Source organism: Balaenoptera acutorostrata, chromosome 7 (genome assembly GCF_949987535.1).
Source record: "Balaenoptera acutorostrata chromosome 7, mBalAcu1.1, whole genome shotgun sequence".
Classification (NCBI taxonomy): Eukaryota; Metazoa; Chordata; class Mammalia; order Artiodactyla; family Balaenopteridae; genus Balaenoptera; species Balaenoptera acutorostrata.
Genome location: NC_080070.1, coordinates 63,595,317 through 63,615,372, shown reverse-complemented (window position 1 = coordinate 63,615,372; position 20,056 = coordinate 63,595,317). Strand labels below are relative to the sequence as shown.

Here is a 20,056-nt window from a genome sequence, read left to right as displayed (position 1 = left end):
TGGAAGTCAACAGTGGTTACTTCCAGGTGGAGAGGAGAAGGATACTGTCTGTGAAGGGGGCTAGGGATCCTTCTGGGATGCGAAAGATGTTCTGTATCTTGATCCAGGTAGTGGTTTCATGAGTGCATACGTGTGTAAAAATTCAGGGGGCTTAGCACTTAATACTTGGGCACTTTAAATGTATTAATACCTCAAAATAAAACAAATTGAGGGGGTTGGGGGTCAAGTCAGGACAAGGCCCATAAAATCCTGTGAGATTCTATAAACTTTTAATTTTTTCATGTTTTAAAATTTGTGTTGCCTATGATCTTCTCCTCTGTGGTGAAAAGCAATAAATGTGTTACAAAGGAAGTTCAGTGTTTCTTTGTAAGTAGCTAGGAAGGTGGAAGCTGGGCAGTCTTCGGTACCTTCGGTGTCTTGAGTCTGAGAGGGCTAGAAACTGAAAGAAGAGAGTGAACAGTGGTAGCCAAGTGCCTGACACGAGGACAGGAGGACATGGGCAGACAGGGCTTGACAGGCAATAAGAAACCCCACGGGTTCTGCACTCTTATTGGTGTTCGTTAATAATTCATCTACATACTATAATATATTCCCTGATGTGCTGCAGGTACTATTTAAACTTTATCCCACTTGGTTAAAAATATACTCATTCTTCCAACAGATTTTTTTAGAAATTATTTCCTCCCAAATTAATCTGAATACGAAATCTAACCTCAGGCACGAGGAACATAAATTCTACCATAACCATCCTTAACTCTGGACAATACCAAGGAAAAAACTGTGTGTTATATGATGTGAAGCTGTACACACTCATTTTATAGCTTTCATTAGCTGTTATAACCATGCGCTGTGCTCCTCTGACACATTTATGGAAGATGTTTGCGAAAGTCACAAAGAAGGGGGTACATGAAACCAATGAACAAACCAACCTAGATCAACCAATCCTTTACAATCCCACCATTCAATGAAAGAAAAAAGGTGATGTAATGGTCTAAGACAAAGAAAGTAGAATGACCAAGGCCTTATAACAAACCCTCTAAATGGATGATTTCATTCTCACCTTTATCACGATCATAGAGTAAATCCTCTGTTGAGCAAGGGCTACCATCCTGGGATTCCGGGGGGCAGAAGGGGGAGACACAGGGTGAGTGACTGCTGCAACTACTGCTGCGCTCCTGCACAGAGGGGGTCTGCGTGTCGATGCTGCGCGTGCTGCTGCTCCGGTAGTGAGCAGGGAGGGGGGCTCTCCGACCATCCGGGATGTCCACAGGCTGGAAGAGCAACAACCATCACACCGTCAGTGACAGTTCATATACTCCATCCATATAGAAAGCTCTGGTGTTTCTTTTGATTTCATTTTGCAGTATTATCGCCACCACAGTTGATTCTTCAGAGAATAAAGATACCAATCTTGTGTCTTAATTTCTGCCAGTCACTTTTAGGTCAGCACTCCCAGTAATACTCTTCAAGGACAGGGGCTTCTTTTAATACTGTATCCCTAGCACTGTGCCTGGCACACAGCAGACATTCAATAAACATTTGCTTTAAGAATTAGTCAAACCGCTCAAGAAGTCACTTTGACTTGATAATAAAAAAAGAGAAATCTCATATTCACAGGTATGGATTTCCGTTTGTTCATTCTTTCTTATTATTACTTTTTTTTACAAGCCAGGAACAGATTTTGCAGTTTACCCAAAATTTATAATAAAAGGTTTATTCTATTAGTACTCAAGGGAGGATATTAAGATAACTCAGAACATTTCTTCTAATTTGGTATCCAACTGAGTAGGACTACTAATGAATTTTGCTTAGTTTTAATGCATTGTTCTGAGTGGCAAAAATAAACAATAGAAATGAAATTATAATCATAGAATCATATATGAATCATATATTTTTGACCCGAGAAGACCCTAGACCTCATAAGTACAATGTTTTTACCAATAAAGAACCTATAGTTTATTTTACTTTATTTTTTAAATAAATTTATTTATTTTATTTATTTTTGGCAGCTTTGGGTCGTCTTTGCTTAGCGTGGGCTTTCTCTAGTTGCGGCGAGCAAGGGCTACTCTTCGTTGCAGTGGCTTCTCTTGTTGCGGAGCACAGGCTCTAGAGCACAGACTCAGTAGTTGTGGCGCGCGGGCTTAGTTGATCCGCAGCATGTGGGATCTTCCCAGACCAGGGCTCGAACCCGTGTCCCCTGCATTGGCAGGCAGATTCTTAACCACTGCACCGCCAGGGAAACCCCAAGAACTTAAAGTTTAGAGCTCCTGGTGACATGGTCAATTAAATGGCATCAGAGCTTCAGCTGCAGTGGACTTTTTCTAACTCTGCTTCTGCTGTAAAGATATATCTTGCTCATCAGCATGCTAACAAAGTGAGGTCAACAAATACAATTGTATATATTTACAGTATTTTTGTCATTACATAGACAAGATTGAAATGCTAGGAAAAAAGAACCAATATATTCTTAGTTTATTTACAACTTATTTTCACTGTTTACTGCTATTACTCTGAGCTTTGTCATTTCAGAGATTTTAGAAACACTGTCAGAGGGAAAATGAAGTAAGATAAAATTAGGCAAGACTCAAAATATATCAATGTTTTTCTACAACAAATTAAGTGAAGGTCAAAACCTAAAATAAAAACTTCATCTATCTATGCAGAGTTGCTAAACCAAAACTATACCATTTTCACAACCTGACGATGACCAAGCTACTGTAAAGAGAATATTCAATTATGGAATATTAGTTAATTTTGTCAACAAACAAAAAAAGTAAAATTTTCCAATTTAGGAAAGAAATATTCCCAAAGGAATATTAAGTTACTTGGTCAAATGCTAAGAAAATTATTTATTATTTAAAATTTTTCTTTTACTTAACTAAATTTAGATTTTAATTACAACACTGCACTAAATTTTAGAATGAACAATTCTAAGAATAAATCATTGGTGCAGGTTTTTGGGGTTTTTTTGGGACAAAATTATGTGATAGGTGTGTGAGGTTTTCAGAACAACCCATAAAGAAAGATCATTTTGGAAAATATATGAGGGTTTCATGACAGAGGTCTTTCTTAAAACTTAGATATTTAAGTCAAGGAAAATGTTGCTTTAATAAAATGTCAATACTGGTAATTAGTAAAAGAATAATGTATCAATTTGTAACTAAAAAAAGTTTAAGAATTTGAGTTATCTTTTATTCATGTCCTATTTGATACAATCATTTTGTATTCCCATTTCTGAATCTTTAACTGGATAATATACATCAATTTCCTTAACCAACTTCTGTTTCGTTGGGGAGGGGGTTCAGAAGAATTAGAATAACACAACAGATCTTAGAAGTTTACACATTTACACAAAATAATGATGGGAAATATAAAGGCTTAGAAAGCTACTGACAGGTTCACTGATGGTGACATTTTGATTTATTAAAACTTTGAGGCACACTTAATCATGAATCTAAAAATTCTTAAAATTAATATTTTAGTTATAACTGTGTAGGTTACCCCAGAGTAATTCTGAAGTGGCTACTGTGAAATTAGAATATGACTTACTTAAAAGCAGAACTATGTTATTTTTTTTTTAATTGGAGTAAAATTGCTTTACAATGTTGTGTTAGTTTCTGCTGTACAATGAAGTGAATCAGCTATATGTATACCTATATCTCCTCCCTCTTGGACCTCCCTCCCGCCCCCCCGCCCCATCCCATCCGTCTAGGTCGTCACAGAGCACCGAGCTGAGCTCCCTGTGCTATACAGCAGGTTCCCACTAGCTATCTATTTTACACATGGTAGTGTATTTGTGTCAAACCTAATATCCCAATTTGTCCCACCTTCCCCTTCCCCCCGTGTTCACATGTCCATTCTCTACATCTGCGTCTCTATTCCTACCCTACAAATAGGTTCATCTGTAACATTTTTCTAGATTGCACAGATATGTCTTAATATACTATATTTGTTTTTCTCTTTCTGGCTTACTTCACTCTGTATGACAGACTCTAGGCCCATCCACATGTCTAGGTCCATCCACATCCCAATTTCGTTCCTTTTTATGGCTGAGTAATATTCCATTGTATATATGTACCACATCTTTATCCATTCATCTATCATTGGACATTTAGGTTGTTTCCATGTCCTGGCTATTGTAAATAGTGCTGCAATGAACATTGGGGTACATGTGTCCTTTTGAATTATGGTTTTCTCAGGGTATATTCCCAGTAGTGGGATTGCTGGGTCATATGGTAGTTCTATTTTCAGTTTTTTAAGGAACCTCCATACTGTTCTCCCTAGTGGCTGTATCAATATACATTCCCACCAACAGTGTAGGAGGGTTCCGTTTTCTCCACACCCTCTCCAACATCTACTGTTCATAGATTTTTTGATGGCCATTCTGACCGGTGTGAGATGATACCTCATAGTAGTTTTGATTTGCATTTCTCTAATAATTAGTAATGTTGAGCATCTTTTCACGTGCTTCTTAGCCATCTGTGTGTCTTCTTTGGTGAAATGACTATTTAGGTCTTCTGCCCATTTTTTAATTGGGTTGTTTGTTTTTTTGATATTGAGCTCCATGAGCTGTTTGTATATTTTAGAGATTAATCCTTTGACCGTTGCTTTATTCGCAAATATTTTCTCCCATTCTGAGAGCTGTTTCTTTGTCTTGTGTATGGTTTCCTTTGCTGTGCAAAAGCTTTTAAGTTTCATTAGGTCCCATTTGTTTATTTTTGGTTTTATTTTCATTACTCTAGGAGGTGGGTCAAAAAAGATGTGTTTTTCCTATGTTTTCCTCTAAGAGTTTTATAGTGTCTGGTCCTACATTTAGGTCTTTAATCCTTTTGGAGTTTATTTCTGTGTATGGTGTTAGGGAGTGTTCTAATTTCATTCTTTTACATGTAGCTGTCCAGTTTTCTCATCACCACTTATTGAAGAGGCTGTCTTTTCTCCATTGTATGTTCTTGCCTCCTTTGTCATAAATTAGGTGACCATATGTGTGTGGGTTTATCTCTGGGCTTTCTATCCTGCACCATTGATCTACATTTCTGTTTTTGTGCCAGTACCATACTGTCTTGATTACTGTAGCTTTGTAGTAGAGTTTGAAGTCAGGGATTCCTCCAGCTCCGTTTTTGTTTCTCAAGATTGCTTTGGCTATTCGGGGTCTCTTGCATTTCCACACAAATTGTAAAATGTTTTGTTCTAATTCTTTGAAGAATGCCATTGGTAGTTTGATAAGGATTGCACTGAATCTGTAGATTGCTTTGGGTAGTATAGTCATTTCACAATATTGATTCTTCCAATCCAAGAACATGGTACATTTCTCCATCTGTTTATGTCATTTTTAATTTGTTTCATCAGTGTTTTATAGTTTTCTGAGTACAGGTTTTCTGCCTCCTTAGGTAGGTTTATTCCTAGGTATTTTGTTCTTTTTGTTGCGATAGTAAATGGGATTGTTTCCTTAATTTCTCTTTCTGATTTTTCATTGTTAGTGTATAGGAATGCAAGAGATTTCTGTGCATTAATTTTGTATCCTGCAACTTTACCAAATTCAGTGATTAGTTCTGGTAGTTTTCCGGTGGCATCTTTAGGATTTTCTATGTATAGTATCATATCATCTGCAAACAGTGACAGTTTTACTTCTTCTTTTCCAATTTGTATTCCTTTTATTTTTCTTCTCTGATTGCCATGGCTAGGACTTCCAAAACCATGTTGAATAAGAGTGGCCAGAGTGGACATCCTTGTCTTGTTCCTGATCTTAGTGGAAATGCTTTCAATTTTTTACCATTGAGTATGATGTTTGCTGTGGGTTTATCATATATGGCCTTTATTATGTTGAGGTAAGTTCCCTCTATGCCCATTTTCTGGAGAGTTTTTATCATAAATGGTGTTGAATTTTGTCAAAAGTTTTTTCTGAGTCTATTGAGATGATCATATGGTTTTTATTCCTTAATTTGTTAATATGGTGTATCACATTGATTGATTTGCATATATTGAAGAATCCTTGCATTCCTGGGATAAATCCCACTTGATCATGGTGTATGATCCTTTTAATGTGATGTTGGATTCTGTTTGCTAGTATTTTTTTGAGGAGTTTTGCATCTATGTTCATCAGTGATATTGGCCTGTAGTTTTCTTTCTTTGTGACATCTTTGTCTGGTTTTGGTATCAGGGTGATGGTGGCTTTGTAGAATGAATTTGGGAGTATTCCTCCCTCTGCAATTTTTTGGGAGAGGTTGAGAAGGATCAGCGTTAGCTCTTCTCTAAATGTTTTATAGAATTTGCCTAAGAAGCCATCCGGTCCTGGACTTCTGTTTGTTGGAAGATTTTTAATTACAGTTTCAATTTCATTACTTGTTTATATTTTCTAATTCTTCCTGGTTCAGTCTTGGAAAATTGTACCTTTCCAAGAATTTGTCCATTTCTTCCAGGTTGTCCATTTTATTGGCATATAATTGTTTGCAGTAGTCTCTTATAATCCTTTGTATTTCTGCAGTGTCAGTTGAGATTTCTCCTTTTTCATTTCTAATTTTATTGATCTGTGTCCTTTCCCTTTTTTCTTGATGAATCTTGGCTAAAGGTTTATCAATTTTGGTTATCTTCTCAAAGAACCAACTTTTAGTTTCATTGATCTTTGCTATTATTTTCATCATTTCTATTTCATTTATTTCTTCTCTGATCTTTATGATTTCTTTCCTTCTACTGACTCTGGGTTTTCTTTGTTCTTGTTTCTCTAGTTGCTTTAGGTGTAAGGTTAGATTGTTTATTTGAGATTTTTCTTGGTTCTTGAGGTGAGATTGAATTGCTATAAACTTGCCTCTTAGAAGTGCTTTTGTTGCATCCCATAGATTTTGGATCACTGTGTTTTCGTTGTCATTTGTTTCTATGTATTTTTTAATTTCTTCTTTGATTTCTTCAGTGATCTCTTGGTTATTTAGTAGCGTACTGTTTAGCCTCCATGTATTTGTGTTTTTTACAGTTTTTTTCCTGGAACTGATTTCCAGACTCATAGTGTTGTAGTCAGAAAAGATGCTTGATATGATTTCAATTTTCTTAAATTTTCTGAGGCTTGTGACCCAAGACATGATCTATCCTGGAGAATGTTCTGTGTGCATGTGAGAAGAAAGTGTATTCAAGCAGAACTATGTTACTAAGTTTCATCTTCTAGTATAGTTTTGCTTAGCAGTTCTTAAAGAATTAGCAAATATGTGTCTGATTATCTCATCCTCAAAAAATTAGACCAATTTTACTTCCTTACATTACTGTTCTTAAATGTTACTTAATGTATAAAGGAAACATTTTAATGGTATACACAGCTAAGCTAAGAGCACAATTTCCAAAGGGTTCCTTTTTGGCCTAATGAATATAACATAAAAATTTAACTCTAGGGAGAGTAAACTGGCACAACCTTTTGGGATGGTAATTTTAGCAATATTCATCAAAATTTAAAACGTGCAAATGCTTTGACCCAGCAGTTTCACAGCCAGGGAATTGTCTGCCAAGAGTACACTATGTTTTCTAAAGCACTGCTTATGATGACAAAAACTGAAAACAATCTAAATGCCCATCAGTAGGGGACTTTTAAATTATGGTACATTCATACAGTGATTCAATATATATTAGCATACATACACATATTTGGAAGCATGTACAATAAACTGTGATTAATGCTTATATCTGCTAAGCAATATTCAGAGTTGGAAAAAGTTTCTTTTTCAATTTTATAAATATAATATTGAACTGTGTGAATTTTGAGATGAACTCTAAATCAGTTTTAAAACCTACACATTATTTGAAGGAATTAGATACACATTTGACATAAATTAAATCATATTTTAGTTCTAAAAAACCATCAGATAGATAATTAAGCCAAATGCTACTTGATGTTTTCTTTTGTTGAGTATATCTTTAAAATGTGGTCAAAGATAGGTTCATATGCAGGAGTGTCCAGATTTCCTTTCTGGGACAGAGGTAATTTATAAAGTATTTTTGATTAATTCAAATAGATCAGAGACCTAAATATAAGAGAAAGCTAAAACCATAAAACTCTTAGAAGAAAACACAAGAATAAATCATTGTGACCTTAGATTAGGCAATCTTTTAGATATGACCCAAAAGAAAATGAAAAGTGAAAAGACAACCCACAGAATAGGAGATATTTTCAAACCATATATCTAATAAGGGATTTTTATCTAGAAGGTAAGAACTTTATAAAGACCTTTTACCAAGCAATAGTAAAAAGACAACCTAATTTTGAAATGGGCAAAGGATCTAAATAGACAGTTTTCCAAAGAAGATATACAAATGGTCAACACCATGATGAGATACCACTTCACATCCACTAGAATGGCTACAGTAAAAAAGACACATAATTACAAGTGTTGCTGAAGATGGAGAAATTGGAACCTTCAGACACAGCTGGTGGGGATGTAAAATGGTGCAGTGCAGCCACTTTGGAAAGTAGTCTGGCAGCTTCTCAAAAGGTTAAACAAAGGGTTACCATACAAGCAATTCCACTCATGGGTATATACTCAACAGAAATGAAAACATCATGTTCACCCAAAAACTTGTATATAAACTTCATAGCAGCATTACTCATAATAGCCAAAAAGTAGAAACAATGGAAATGTTTATCAGTTAATGACTGGATAATAAAATCTGTATGATTGAATATTATTTGGCAATAAAAAGGAATGAAGTACTGATACATATTACACTATAGGTGAACCTTAAAAACATTATGCTCAGTGAAAAACATCTGTTACAAAGGCCATATATTGCATGACTGCATTTATATGAAATATCTAGAACAGGCCAATTCATAGACGTAGAAAGTAGATTAGTTGTTGCCTCACTGGAGGAAAATAAGAGATGACTGCTAAAGGGTATGGAGTTTCTTTTTGGGGTGATGAAAAAGCTGTAAAGTGGACTGCGGTATTGGTTGCACAACTCTGTGAATATGCTAAAAATCACTGACTTGTACACTTTAAATGGGTAAACTGTATGGTATGTGAATTATATCTAATAAAGCTGTAACCCCCCAAAAAAAACTTTTGAGACAGTCCACAATATTAAAGAAAAAAGTGATTCAAACATTCCATGTAACCTTACCTTGGACACTTCCTCTTTCCCGTTATTTTCTTTAATGAATACCTTTTCTAATTCAGGACTTATTCCTTCTACATTGCAGGGCACACGTGAAACAGATGATTTTGGCACTGATACATTTGACAGTGGCATAGGGACTGATCTTGATCCAGTAGCCTACAAAACAGAAGATAAGGTGTTACCAAATTATTTGTGGCCAAAGAAATCAAGAACTAAAGAGCATGGTAAATCTTAAAAGAGAAACTCAATGAGCAGAGTTATTTTGAAATTTCAAATACAATATAAATACAGATACACATACAGCAGTTTAGGTTCCAAAGTAAGGAAGTAAGGTAAAAATTACAGAGTCAAAATAATCCTTTATGTAAGTATAATAATCCTTTATAAATCCTTTATGTAACTAAGTAGGATTGTAAACTGTATACACTTTTCCAGTAGAATGGCAGAAATCGAGTGTCCTCTGCGCTGTTTAATTTTTTTTCTTTTTTGTTTTTACTGGAAAAGCATAGTTGAAATCATGTAAGTTGAGTGTATCATGTGAAACTTCAGCTCTGCTCTGTGCTTGTGTATGTGTTTAAAAGATTTGTTCCCTGCCCTGTGACAATTACCTTCTAGTGTTTCTCATTTCCATTTTATCAACCATTTAAGAAAGCCTTTTGGATTACTAAGTAGTGTGGCAACAACATCATGTTAAGTTCAGTAACACTCACTTAACTATAAGGTTGCTTTCAAAAGTCCTTTGGAGGAGAGGAACCAAGATGGCGGAGTAGAAGGACGTGCTCTCACTCCCTCTTGCGAGAACACCAGAATCACAACTAGCTGCTGGACAATCATCGACAGGAAGACACTGGAACTCACCAAAAAAGATACCCCACATCCAAAGACAAAGGAGAAGCCACAATGAGACGGTAGGAGGGGCACAATCACAGTAAAATCAAATCCCATAACTGGTGCATGGGTGACTCACAGACTGGAGAACACTTATACCACAGAAGTCCACCCACTGGAGTGAAGGTTCTGAGCCCCACGTCAGGCTTCCCAACCTGGGGGTCCGGCAACGGGAGGAGGAATTCATAGAGAATCAGACTTTGAAGCCTAGTGGGAATTGATTGCAGGACTTCAACAGGACTGGGGGCAACAGAGACCCCGCTCTTGGAGGGTGCACACAGAACAGTGTGCGCATCGGGACCCAGGGGGAGGAGCAGTGACCCCGGGAGAGACTGAACCAGACCTACCTGCTAGTATTGGAAGGTCTCCTGCAGAGGCGGGGGGTGGCTCTGTTTCACCGTGGGGACAAGGACACTGGCAGCAGAAGTTCTGGGAAGTACTCCTTGGCATGAGCCCTCCCAGAGTCTGTCATTAAGCCCACCAAAGAGCCCCGGTAGGCTCCAGTGTTGGGTTGCCTCAGGCCAAACAACCAACAGGGAGGGAACCCAGCCCCACCCATCAACAGTCAAGTGGATTAAAGTTTTACTGAGCTCTGACCACCACAGCAACAGTCAGATCTACCCACCACCAGAGCCTCCCATCAAGCCTCTTAGATAGCCTCAACCACCAGAGGGCAGGCAGCAGAATCAAGAAAAACTACAGTCCTGCAGCCTGTGGAACAAAAACCACATTCACAGAAAGATAGACAAGATGAAAAGGGAGAGGGCTATATACCAGAAGAAGGAACAAGATAAAACCCCAGAAAAGCAACTAAATGAAGTGGAGATAGACAACCTTCCAGAAAAAGAATTCAGAATAATGATAGTGAAGATGATCCAGGACCTCGGAATAAGAATGCAGGCAAAGATCGAAAAAATGCAAGAAGTGTTTAACAAAGACCTAGAAGAATTAAAGAACAAACAAACAGAGATGACCAATACAATAACTGAAATGAAAACTACACTAAAAGGAATCAATAGCAGAATAACTGAGGCAGAAGAACGGATAAGTGACCTGGAAGACAGAATGGTGGAATTCACTGCTGCAGAACAGACTAAAGAAAAAAGAATGAAAAGAAATGAAGACAGCCTAAGAAACCTCTGGGACAACGTTAAACGCAACAACATTTGCATTATAGGGGTCCCAGAAGGAGAAGAGAGAGAGAAAGGACCAGAGAAAATATTTGAAGAGATTATAGTCGAAAACTTCCCTAACATGAGAAAGGAAATAGCCACCCAAGTCCAGGAAGCGCAGCGAGTCCCATACAGGATAAACCCAAGGAGAAACACGCCGAGACACATAGTAATCAAAGTGGCAAAAATTAAAGACAAAGAAAAATTATTGAAAGCAGCAAGGGAAAAAAGACAAATAACATACAAGGGAACCCCCATAAGGTTAACAGCTGATTTCTCAGCAGAAACTCTACAAGCCAGAAGGGAGTGGCATGATATACTTAAAGTGATGAAAGGGAAGAACCTACAACCAAGATTACTCTACCCGCAAGGACCTCATTTAGATTTGATGGAGAAATCAAAAGCTTTACAGACAAGCAAAAGCTAAGAGAATTCAGCACCACCAAACCAGCTCTACAACAAAGGCTAAAGGAACTTCTCTAAGTGGGAAACACAAGAGAAGAAAAGGACCTACAAAAACAAACCCAAAACAATTAAGAAAATGGTCATAGGAACATACATATCAGTAATTACCTTAAACGTGAATGGATTAAATGCTCCAACCAAAAGACACAGGCTTGCTGAATGGATACAAATACAAGACCCATATATATGCTGTCTACAAGAGACCCACTTCAGACCTAGGGACACATCCAGATTGAAAGTGAGGGGATGGAAAAAGATATTCCATGCAAATGGAAATCAAAAGAAAGGTGGAGTAGCTATACTCATATCAGATAAAATAGACCTTAAAATAAAGAATGTTACAAGAGACAAGGAAGGACACTACATAATGATCAAGGGATCAATTCAAGAAGAAGATATAACAATTATAAATATATATGCACCCAACATAGGAGCACCTCAATACATAAGGCAACTGCTAACAGCTATAAAAGAGGAAATCGACAGTAACACAATAATAGTGGGGGACTTTAACACCTCACTTACACCAAAGGACAGATCATCCAAAATGAAAATAAATAAGAAAACAGAAGCTTTAAATGACACAATAGACCAGATAGATTTAATTGATATTTACAGGACATTCCATCCAAAAACAGCAGATTACACGTTCTTCTCAAGTGCGCACGGAACATTCTCCAGGATAGATCACATCTTGGGTCACAAATCAAGCCTCAGTAAATTTAAGACAATTGAAATCATATGCAGCCTCTTTTCTAACCACAATGCTATGAGATTAGAAATGAATTACAGGGAAAAAACCGTAAAAAACACAAACACATGGAGGCTAAACAATACGTTACTAAATAACCAAGACATCACTGAAGAAATCAAAGAGAAAATCAAAAAATACCTAGAGACAAATGACAATGAAAACATGACGATCCAAAACCTGTGGGATGCAGCAAAAGCAGTTCTAAGAGGGAAGTTTATAGCTATACAAGCCTACCTAAAGAAACAATAAAAATCTCAAGTAAACAATCTAACCTTACACCTAAAGGAACTAGAGAAAGAAGAACAAACAAAACCCAAAGTTAGCAGAAGGAAAGAAATCATAAAGATCAGAGCAGAAATAAATGAAATAGAAACAAAGAAAACAATAGCAAAGATCAATAAAACTAAAAGCTGGTTCTTTGAGAAAATAAACAAAATTGATAAACCATTAGCCAGACTCATCAAGAAAAAGAGGGAGAGGACTCAAATCAATAAAATTAGAAATGAAAAAGGAGAAGTTACAACAGACACTGCAGAAATACAAAGCATCCTAGAAGACTACTACAAGCAACTCTATGCCAATAAAATGGACAACCTGGAAGAAATGGACAAATTCGTAGAAAGGTATAACCTTCCAAGACTGAACCAGGAAGAAACAGAAAATATGAACAGACCAATCACAAGTAATGAAATTGAAACTGTGATTAAAACTCTTCCAACAAACAAAAGTCCAGGACCAGATGGCTTCACAGGTGAATTCTATCAAACATTTAGAGAAGAGCTAACACCCATCCTTCTCAAACTCTTCCAAAAAATTGCAGAGGCAGGAACACTCCCAAACTCATTCTATGAGGCCACCATCACCTTGATACCAGAACCAGACAAAGATAGTACAAAAAAAGAAAATTACAGACCAATATCACTGATGAATATAGATGGAAAAATCCTCAACAAAATACTAGCAAACAGAATCCAACAACACATTAAAAGGATCATACACCACGATCAAGTGGGATTTATCCCAGGGATGCAAGAATTCTTCAATATATGCAAATCAATCAATGTGATACACCATATTAACAAATTGAAGAATAAAAACCATATGATCATCTCAATAGATGCAGAAAAAGCTTTTGACAAAATTCAACACCCATTTATGACAAAAACTCTCCAGAAAGTGGGCATAGAGGGAACCTACCTCAACATAATAAAGGCTATATACGACAAACCCACAGCAAACATCATTCTCAATGGTGAAAAACTGAAAGCATTTCCTCTAAGATCAGGAACGAGATAAGGATGTCCACTCTCACCACTATTATTCAACATAGTTTTGGAAGTCCTAGCCACGGCAGTCAGAGAAGAAAAAGAAATAAAAGGAATCCAAATAGGAAAAGAAGTAAAACTGTCACTGTTTGCAGATGACATGATACTGTACAGAGAGAATCCTAAAGATGCTACCAGAAAACTACTGGAGCTAATCAATGAATTTTGTAAAGTAGCAGGATACAAAGTTAATGCACAGAAATCTCTTGCATTCCTATACACTAATGAAAAATCTGAAAGAGAAATTAAGGAAACACTCACATTTACCATTGCAACAAAAAGAATAAAATACTTAGGAATAAACCTACCTAAGGAGACAAAAGACCTGTATGCAGAAAACTATAAGACACTGATGAAAGAAATTAAAGATGATACCAACAGGTGGAGAGATATACCATGTTCTTGGACTGGAAGAATCAGTATTGTGAAAATGACTATACTACCCAAAGCAATCTACAGATTCAATGCAATCCCTATCAAATTACCAATGGCATTTTTTACGGAACTAGAACAAATCATCTTAAAATTTGTATGGAGATACAAAAGACCCCGAATAGCCAAAGCAGTCTTGAGGGAAAAAAACGGAGCTGGAGGAATCAGACTCCCTGACTTCAGACTATACTACAAAGCTACAGTAATCAAGACAGTATGGTACTGGCACAAAAACAGAAACATAGATCAATGGAACAAGATAGAAAGCCCAGAGATAAACCCACGCACCTATGGTCAATTAATCTATGACAAAGGAGGCAAAGATATACAATGGAGAAAAGACAGTCTCTTCAATAAGTGGTGCTGGGAAAAATGGACAGCTACATGTAAAAGAATGAAATTAAAATACTCCCTACACCATACACAAAAATAAAATCAAAATGGATTCAAGACCTAAATGTAAGACCAGACACTATAAAACTCTTAGAGGAAAACATAGGAAGAACACTCTTTGACATAAATCACAGCAAGATCTTTTTTGATCCACCTCCTAGAGTAATGGAAATAAAAACAAAAATAAACAAATGGGACCTAATGAAACTTCAAAGCTTTTGCACAGCAAAGGAAACCATAAACAAGACGAAAAGACAACCCTCAGAATGGGAGAAAATATTTGCAAATGAATCAACGGACAAAGGATTAATCTCCAAAATATATAAACAGCTCATTCAGCTCACTAGTAAAGAAACAAACAACCCAATCCAAAAATGGGCAGAAGACCTAAATAGACATTTCTCCAAAGAAGACATACAGATGGCCACGAAGCACATGAAAAGATGCTCAACATCACTAATTATTAGAGAAATGCAACTCAAAAGTACAATGAGCTATCACTTCACACCAGTTAGAATGGGCAACATCAGAAAATCTACAAACAACAAACGCTGGAGAGGGTGTGGAGAAAAGGGAACCCTCTTGCACTGTTGGTGGGAATGTAAATTGATACAGCCACTATGGAGAACAATATGGAGGTTCCTTAAAAACTAAAAATAGAATTACCATATGATCCAGCAATCCCACTACTGGGCATATACCCAGAGAAAACCATAATTCAAAAAGACACATGAACCGCAATGTTCACTGCAGCACTATTTACAATAGCCAGGTCATGGAAACAACCTAAGTGCCCATCGACAGACGAATGGATAAAGAAGATGTGGTACATATATACAATGGAATATTAGTCAGCCATAAAAAGGAACGAAATTGAGTCATTTGTTGAGACGTGGATGGATCTAGAGACTGTCATACAGAGTGAAGTAAGTCAGAAAGAGAAAAACAAATATCGTATATTAACGCATGTATGTGGAACCTAGAAAAATGGTACAGATGAACTGGTTTGCAGGGCAGAAGTTGAGACACAGATCTAGACAACAAATGTATGGACACCAAGGGGGGAAAACCGCGGTGGGGTGGGCATGGTGGTGTGCTGAATTGGGCGACTGGGATTGACATGTATACTGTGTACAAAATTGATGACTGATTAAAAAAAAAGAAAATGGGAAAAAAAAATCCTTTGGAGGAGTTGTCAAAAATTAACGACCTCTCATAGCTGTCCTGCAGGAGGTACGACAAAGTGTTAAGACAAGCCTTTTGATGCTCAAGGAACTTAAAGAACAGAAAGGAAATAAGAAAATTAAAGATGATCAAGGTAAAAAAGAAGAACAGTATATGATCTCTACCTTATTCTTAATGATTAACGTTGATATATATGATTCATAATAAGGTAGACAGCTAGTCATTGATTAAATGAATAATATATTTCCCACACTCAGTGCTGTGCTCCTGCCATCTGTAAACTGGTACCCACGAATGTCCTTTGTCTCATTATTAATGCATGAGCTTTTTTCATATTAAAGTTGTAACTCTTTGTCATACATTTACTGTTTACTTTAGTATGAAATATCTTTCAGTACTTTTATGGTTTTTCATATTTAAATATTTAACCTACCATGATTTATTTTTGTGTATGTTATGAAATAGTATTTTTTTCCCACATAGTAATCAAACTGCCCCAACATTTCTTTATGGATTCTGTATTTGATTTCCTTGAGTTGTTACTTGATAATCCCTATACAGAGCTCCACTTTAACTGCTATAACTTTATAGCAGTTACATTTTGCATTTTGGTATCCTATAGGGAAAGCCTTTTCAAATTTTCTTTTTAACTGGCATTACTTTTCCATATTACCTTTGAAAATAACTTTTAAAGTAATAAAACAATTCCTTTTACATTTCCATTGGAACTCAATTTGTACGTTAATTTTGGGCAAATTACTAATTTGAAAAATATTGAGTCTTCCCATGCATGAATGACTTCCCATTTGTCTCTATTTTATATTTCATATCCTCAATAAAGTCTTATAGTTTGCATATTGCTTTTAAGCCTAGGCATTTTATATTTTTCATTATATATATACTAACATGTTATTCCTAGTTGTAACATAATAAGAAATATGTACTTGGTTTCTACCCCTGGTTCGTGACACAGAGTTCCTAAAATCTTGTAATTTCCTGAGGGACAGGGGCACTAGGAGCATCTTTTGTTCCAATATTTGGTTTTTGACACCAGTCCTGACACATAGCTCCTAAATCTCTTGGAATTTCCTGGGAGATAGGACCAAGAGTTTTTTGTTCTAATGAGGTGACTCTTGGTGGGTTCCTGAAGAGGTTCCGAATGGGGGGGCTGGTCACTAGAAAGAAGCCATGATTAGAAGCCTGGAACTTCCAGTCCAGCCCCCATCCCCCTCATCCTCTGGTGAGGAGAGGGGCTGGAGACTGAGTTAATAATTAATCATGCCTATGTGATGAAGCCTCCAAAAACATCCCTACAGTACGGGTTCAGAGAGCTTCCAGGTTGGTGAACACACGTCCATGTACCAGAAGGGTGGCACACCCCAACTCCATGCGAGCAGAAGCTCTTGCACGTGAGTTACTTACAGACCTTGCCCTGTGCACCTCTTCATCCTGCTGTTCATCTGTATGTATCCTTTACTATATCCTTTGTAATAAACAAGGAAATGTGTTTCCCTGAGTTCTTTGAGCCGTTACAGCAAGTTACTGAACCTGAAGAAGGGGCTGTGGGAATCCCTTCTTTATAGCCAGTAGGTCAAAAGTACAATGACAATCTGGACCTTTCAACTGGCATCTGAAGAGGGGCAGTTTTGTGGGGCGGAGTCCTTCATCTGTGAGGTCTGTGCTAACTCCACGTAGTTAGTGTTATAACTGAATTGTAGGACACTTGGTTGGTGTCTGGCGAGTCGGAGAACTGGTTGGTGTGGGAGAAAAATATCACGCATTTGGTGTCAGGAATGTTATAAGCAGAGGGAAACAGTAGTTTACCTTTACTAGTATAGGAGAAAACAACTGATTTTTATATATTTACATTTTATCTGATCATTAAGTTCTCAGTTTTTCTCCTTTTTATTGTGAAAAATTATAATCATAAACATAATTAAACAGAATAGTATAATGAACACTCAGGTGCACGTCATCCAGTTCCAAAACTTATCAACATTTCTAACTTTATTTCATCTAAACATCCACTTGTTTTTGTTCTTTGAGTATATTAAAGCACATTCTAGACTTCATATTTCATCTACAACTATTTCAGTATGTATAGCAAAAGATAATTATTTTTAAACATAACTACAATGCCAAAAAATTCAATGTAAATTGGGAACAAGTGTATAAATTTTTTCTGTTAAATCAATATGTCGATAGATATACTATAAATGCATTGGGCTCTTACAGAAAAGGTGCTTGAAATAAACAGAATAAGAATAATATATTAATTCTACCAGATTAAGAAGAAAAAGTAAGGCATATGTGAATTTTCTCTTGAAATGTCTGAGGCTTGCTTGCCAACTACATGTTTGTTTTACAGCTTTGATGAGGTATGACTGACATACAATAAAATCCTCCCATTTTAAGTATGTAGCTCATTGAGCTTTGTAAATATATAGTTATCCAATTATCAGTATAATCACATTTTAGAAACTTCTATCATCCAAAAAATTTCTCTAAGGCTTTTCTACAGTCAATTCCCACCCCTAATACTTTGCATCATTTTGCTCTTTTGAGGATTTAATGTAATGAATCATATAGTATGTAGCCTTTTGCTTCTGACTTCTTTCACTTGGCATGATGTTTCTGAGATTCAACCATGTTGTTGTAAGTACCAGTAGTTCCTTCCTTTTTACTGCCGAATAGTATTACACTATATGGATGTATGAAGTGTTGTTTATCCATTTACCAGTTCATGGATATTTGTTGGGTTCCATTTTTTGACTCTTATAGATACTGCTGCCATGAACAATGATATAGAAGTCACTGTGTAGACATATGTTTTTATTTCTTGTGGACAGATACCAAAGAGTGGAATTCCTGGGCTATATGGTCAGTGTATGTTTAACTTCTTAAGAAAATGCCAAACTTCTTTCCAAAGTAGCTGTACCATTTTGTGTTGCCACCAGCAATGTGTGGCTGTTCTGGTTGCTTCACATCCTTATCAATACTTGGTATTGTCAATATCTTCCATTTTAGCCATCCTATCATCAGTTTTAATAGTTTAGTAAATTCACTTTGATTTTCTAAATATACAACAATATCGTATGCACATAGTGATAGCATTTCTTACTGCTCTGTCTAGAACCTCTAAACTACTAGCAAATAACATCAATAATTACAGACATCTATGACTTCATTTTTATTTTAACAGAAATACTTCCAGTATTTTATTGTTAGGATCTAACTACATTTGCAGTTAGTTCCATTAGGAAGTGTCCTATTTTAGGATAAGTTTTTATCACATATGGATACTGAATTTTTATCAAGTGTTATTATGTTTTTCAGCATCTACTTTGACTTTCTGATGCAATGAACTAACCTAATACATTTCCTAATGTTGAATTATCCTTACATTTGTGAAACAAGCCCTAATTAGATTTTTTTGATACACTACTTGGGTTTCTCCTGCTATATGACTATATTTGATTTACTAAAATTTACGTTAACATTTGTAAGTAAATTTGGTCTAGAATAGCATTTCCCGAAGTTTGTTCCATGGGGTATGTGAGTACATGTTTGGGGTAGGGTCGGGAGGACAAAAAAATGAATTCTCCATTTCTTCCTAAGTCACATAGGGGTAAAATACATCAAGAGACACAGAGAGAGATGGTTTAAGGTACTATTAGGAAGATTAAATAAGATAATGCCCAGAGTTGCTTAGTAAGTGAATGAGCTAGGATTTCAGCCCAGGCCAGTAACAGTCATCCTTGTGACCACTACACTCTGTTATGTCTGTTATTAAAAGATTACACATAGGGCTAAAACAAAAACAAAAACTTCTTAAAACAAACATTGTAATGTAACAGAGCTAGAGATTTACATTAATTTTTTTTTAATCCTAAAATGATGGGTTCTCCTTTATAATGAACCCTTTAAAAGGAATTATTCCAATCTGGACAAGAAGTTAGCCTACCTGAGTATGATTGATTGCTATGTGGTTGCCATGGAGAGGTGACTGACGATCCTTCTCCTTACTGTGCCGACTGCTCTGCTTACTACGTTGTAGTTGCTGCCTCAGTTTGGCAATCTGCTTTGGGGAGAAGGGAGGAGAAGCAAGGAGAGAACAGAAGTGAATACCAAGCTTTAAGTATTTATTTCTTTAATTTTAGATGTTAAAAAATAAAATTTTTATCAAAGATTTCAAGAAGAGGCAATATTTCACTACAATGATTTATTCTCCAAGTTTTAATAATTAAAACTATTGAAAATAAGAAATAAATATATGCTACAAATGCTTCACTTACACAATTCAAACATTGTTGGTAAATACACAGACTAAATTTCCCCAGATTATTTCA

At 36.3% G+C, this 20,056-nt stretch overlaps 1 protein-coding gene across 2 annotated transcripts in view; it reads right to left on the bottom strand.

Annotated features, from left to right (window-relative positions):
• Positions 1–20,056, bottom strand: part of GLCCI1 (glucocorticoid induced 1) — a 128,489-nt gene that overhangs the window by 16,760 nt on the left and 91,673 nt on the right. The window contains exons 4-6 of one of the 2 annotated variants that reach the window (XM_057549786.1): positions 19,672–19,788; positions 9,097–9,249; positions 1,061–1,271 (exon numbers count right to left, since the gene is read on the bottom strand). In XM_057549786.1, coding sequence (XP_057405769.1) covers positions 1,061–1,271; positions 9,097–9,249; positions 19,672–19,788 — 481 coding nt within the window. The remainder of the gene's footprint in view (positions 1–1,060; positions 1,272–9,096; positions 9,250–19,671; positions 19,789–20,056) is intronic. The other variant, XM_057549787.1, reaches the window with a different exon arrangement.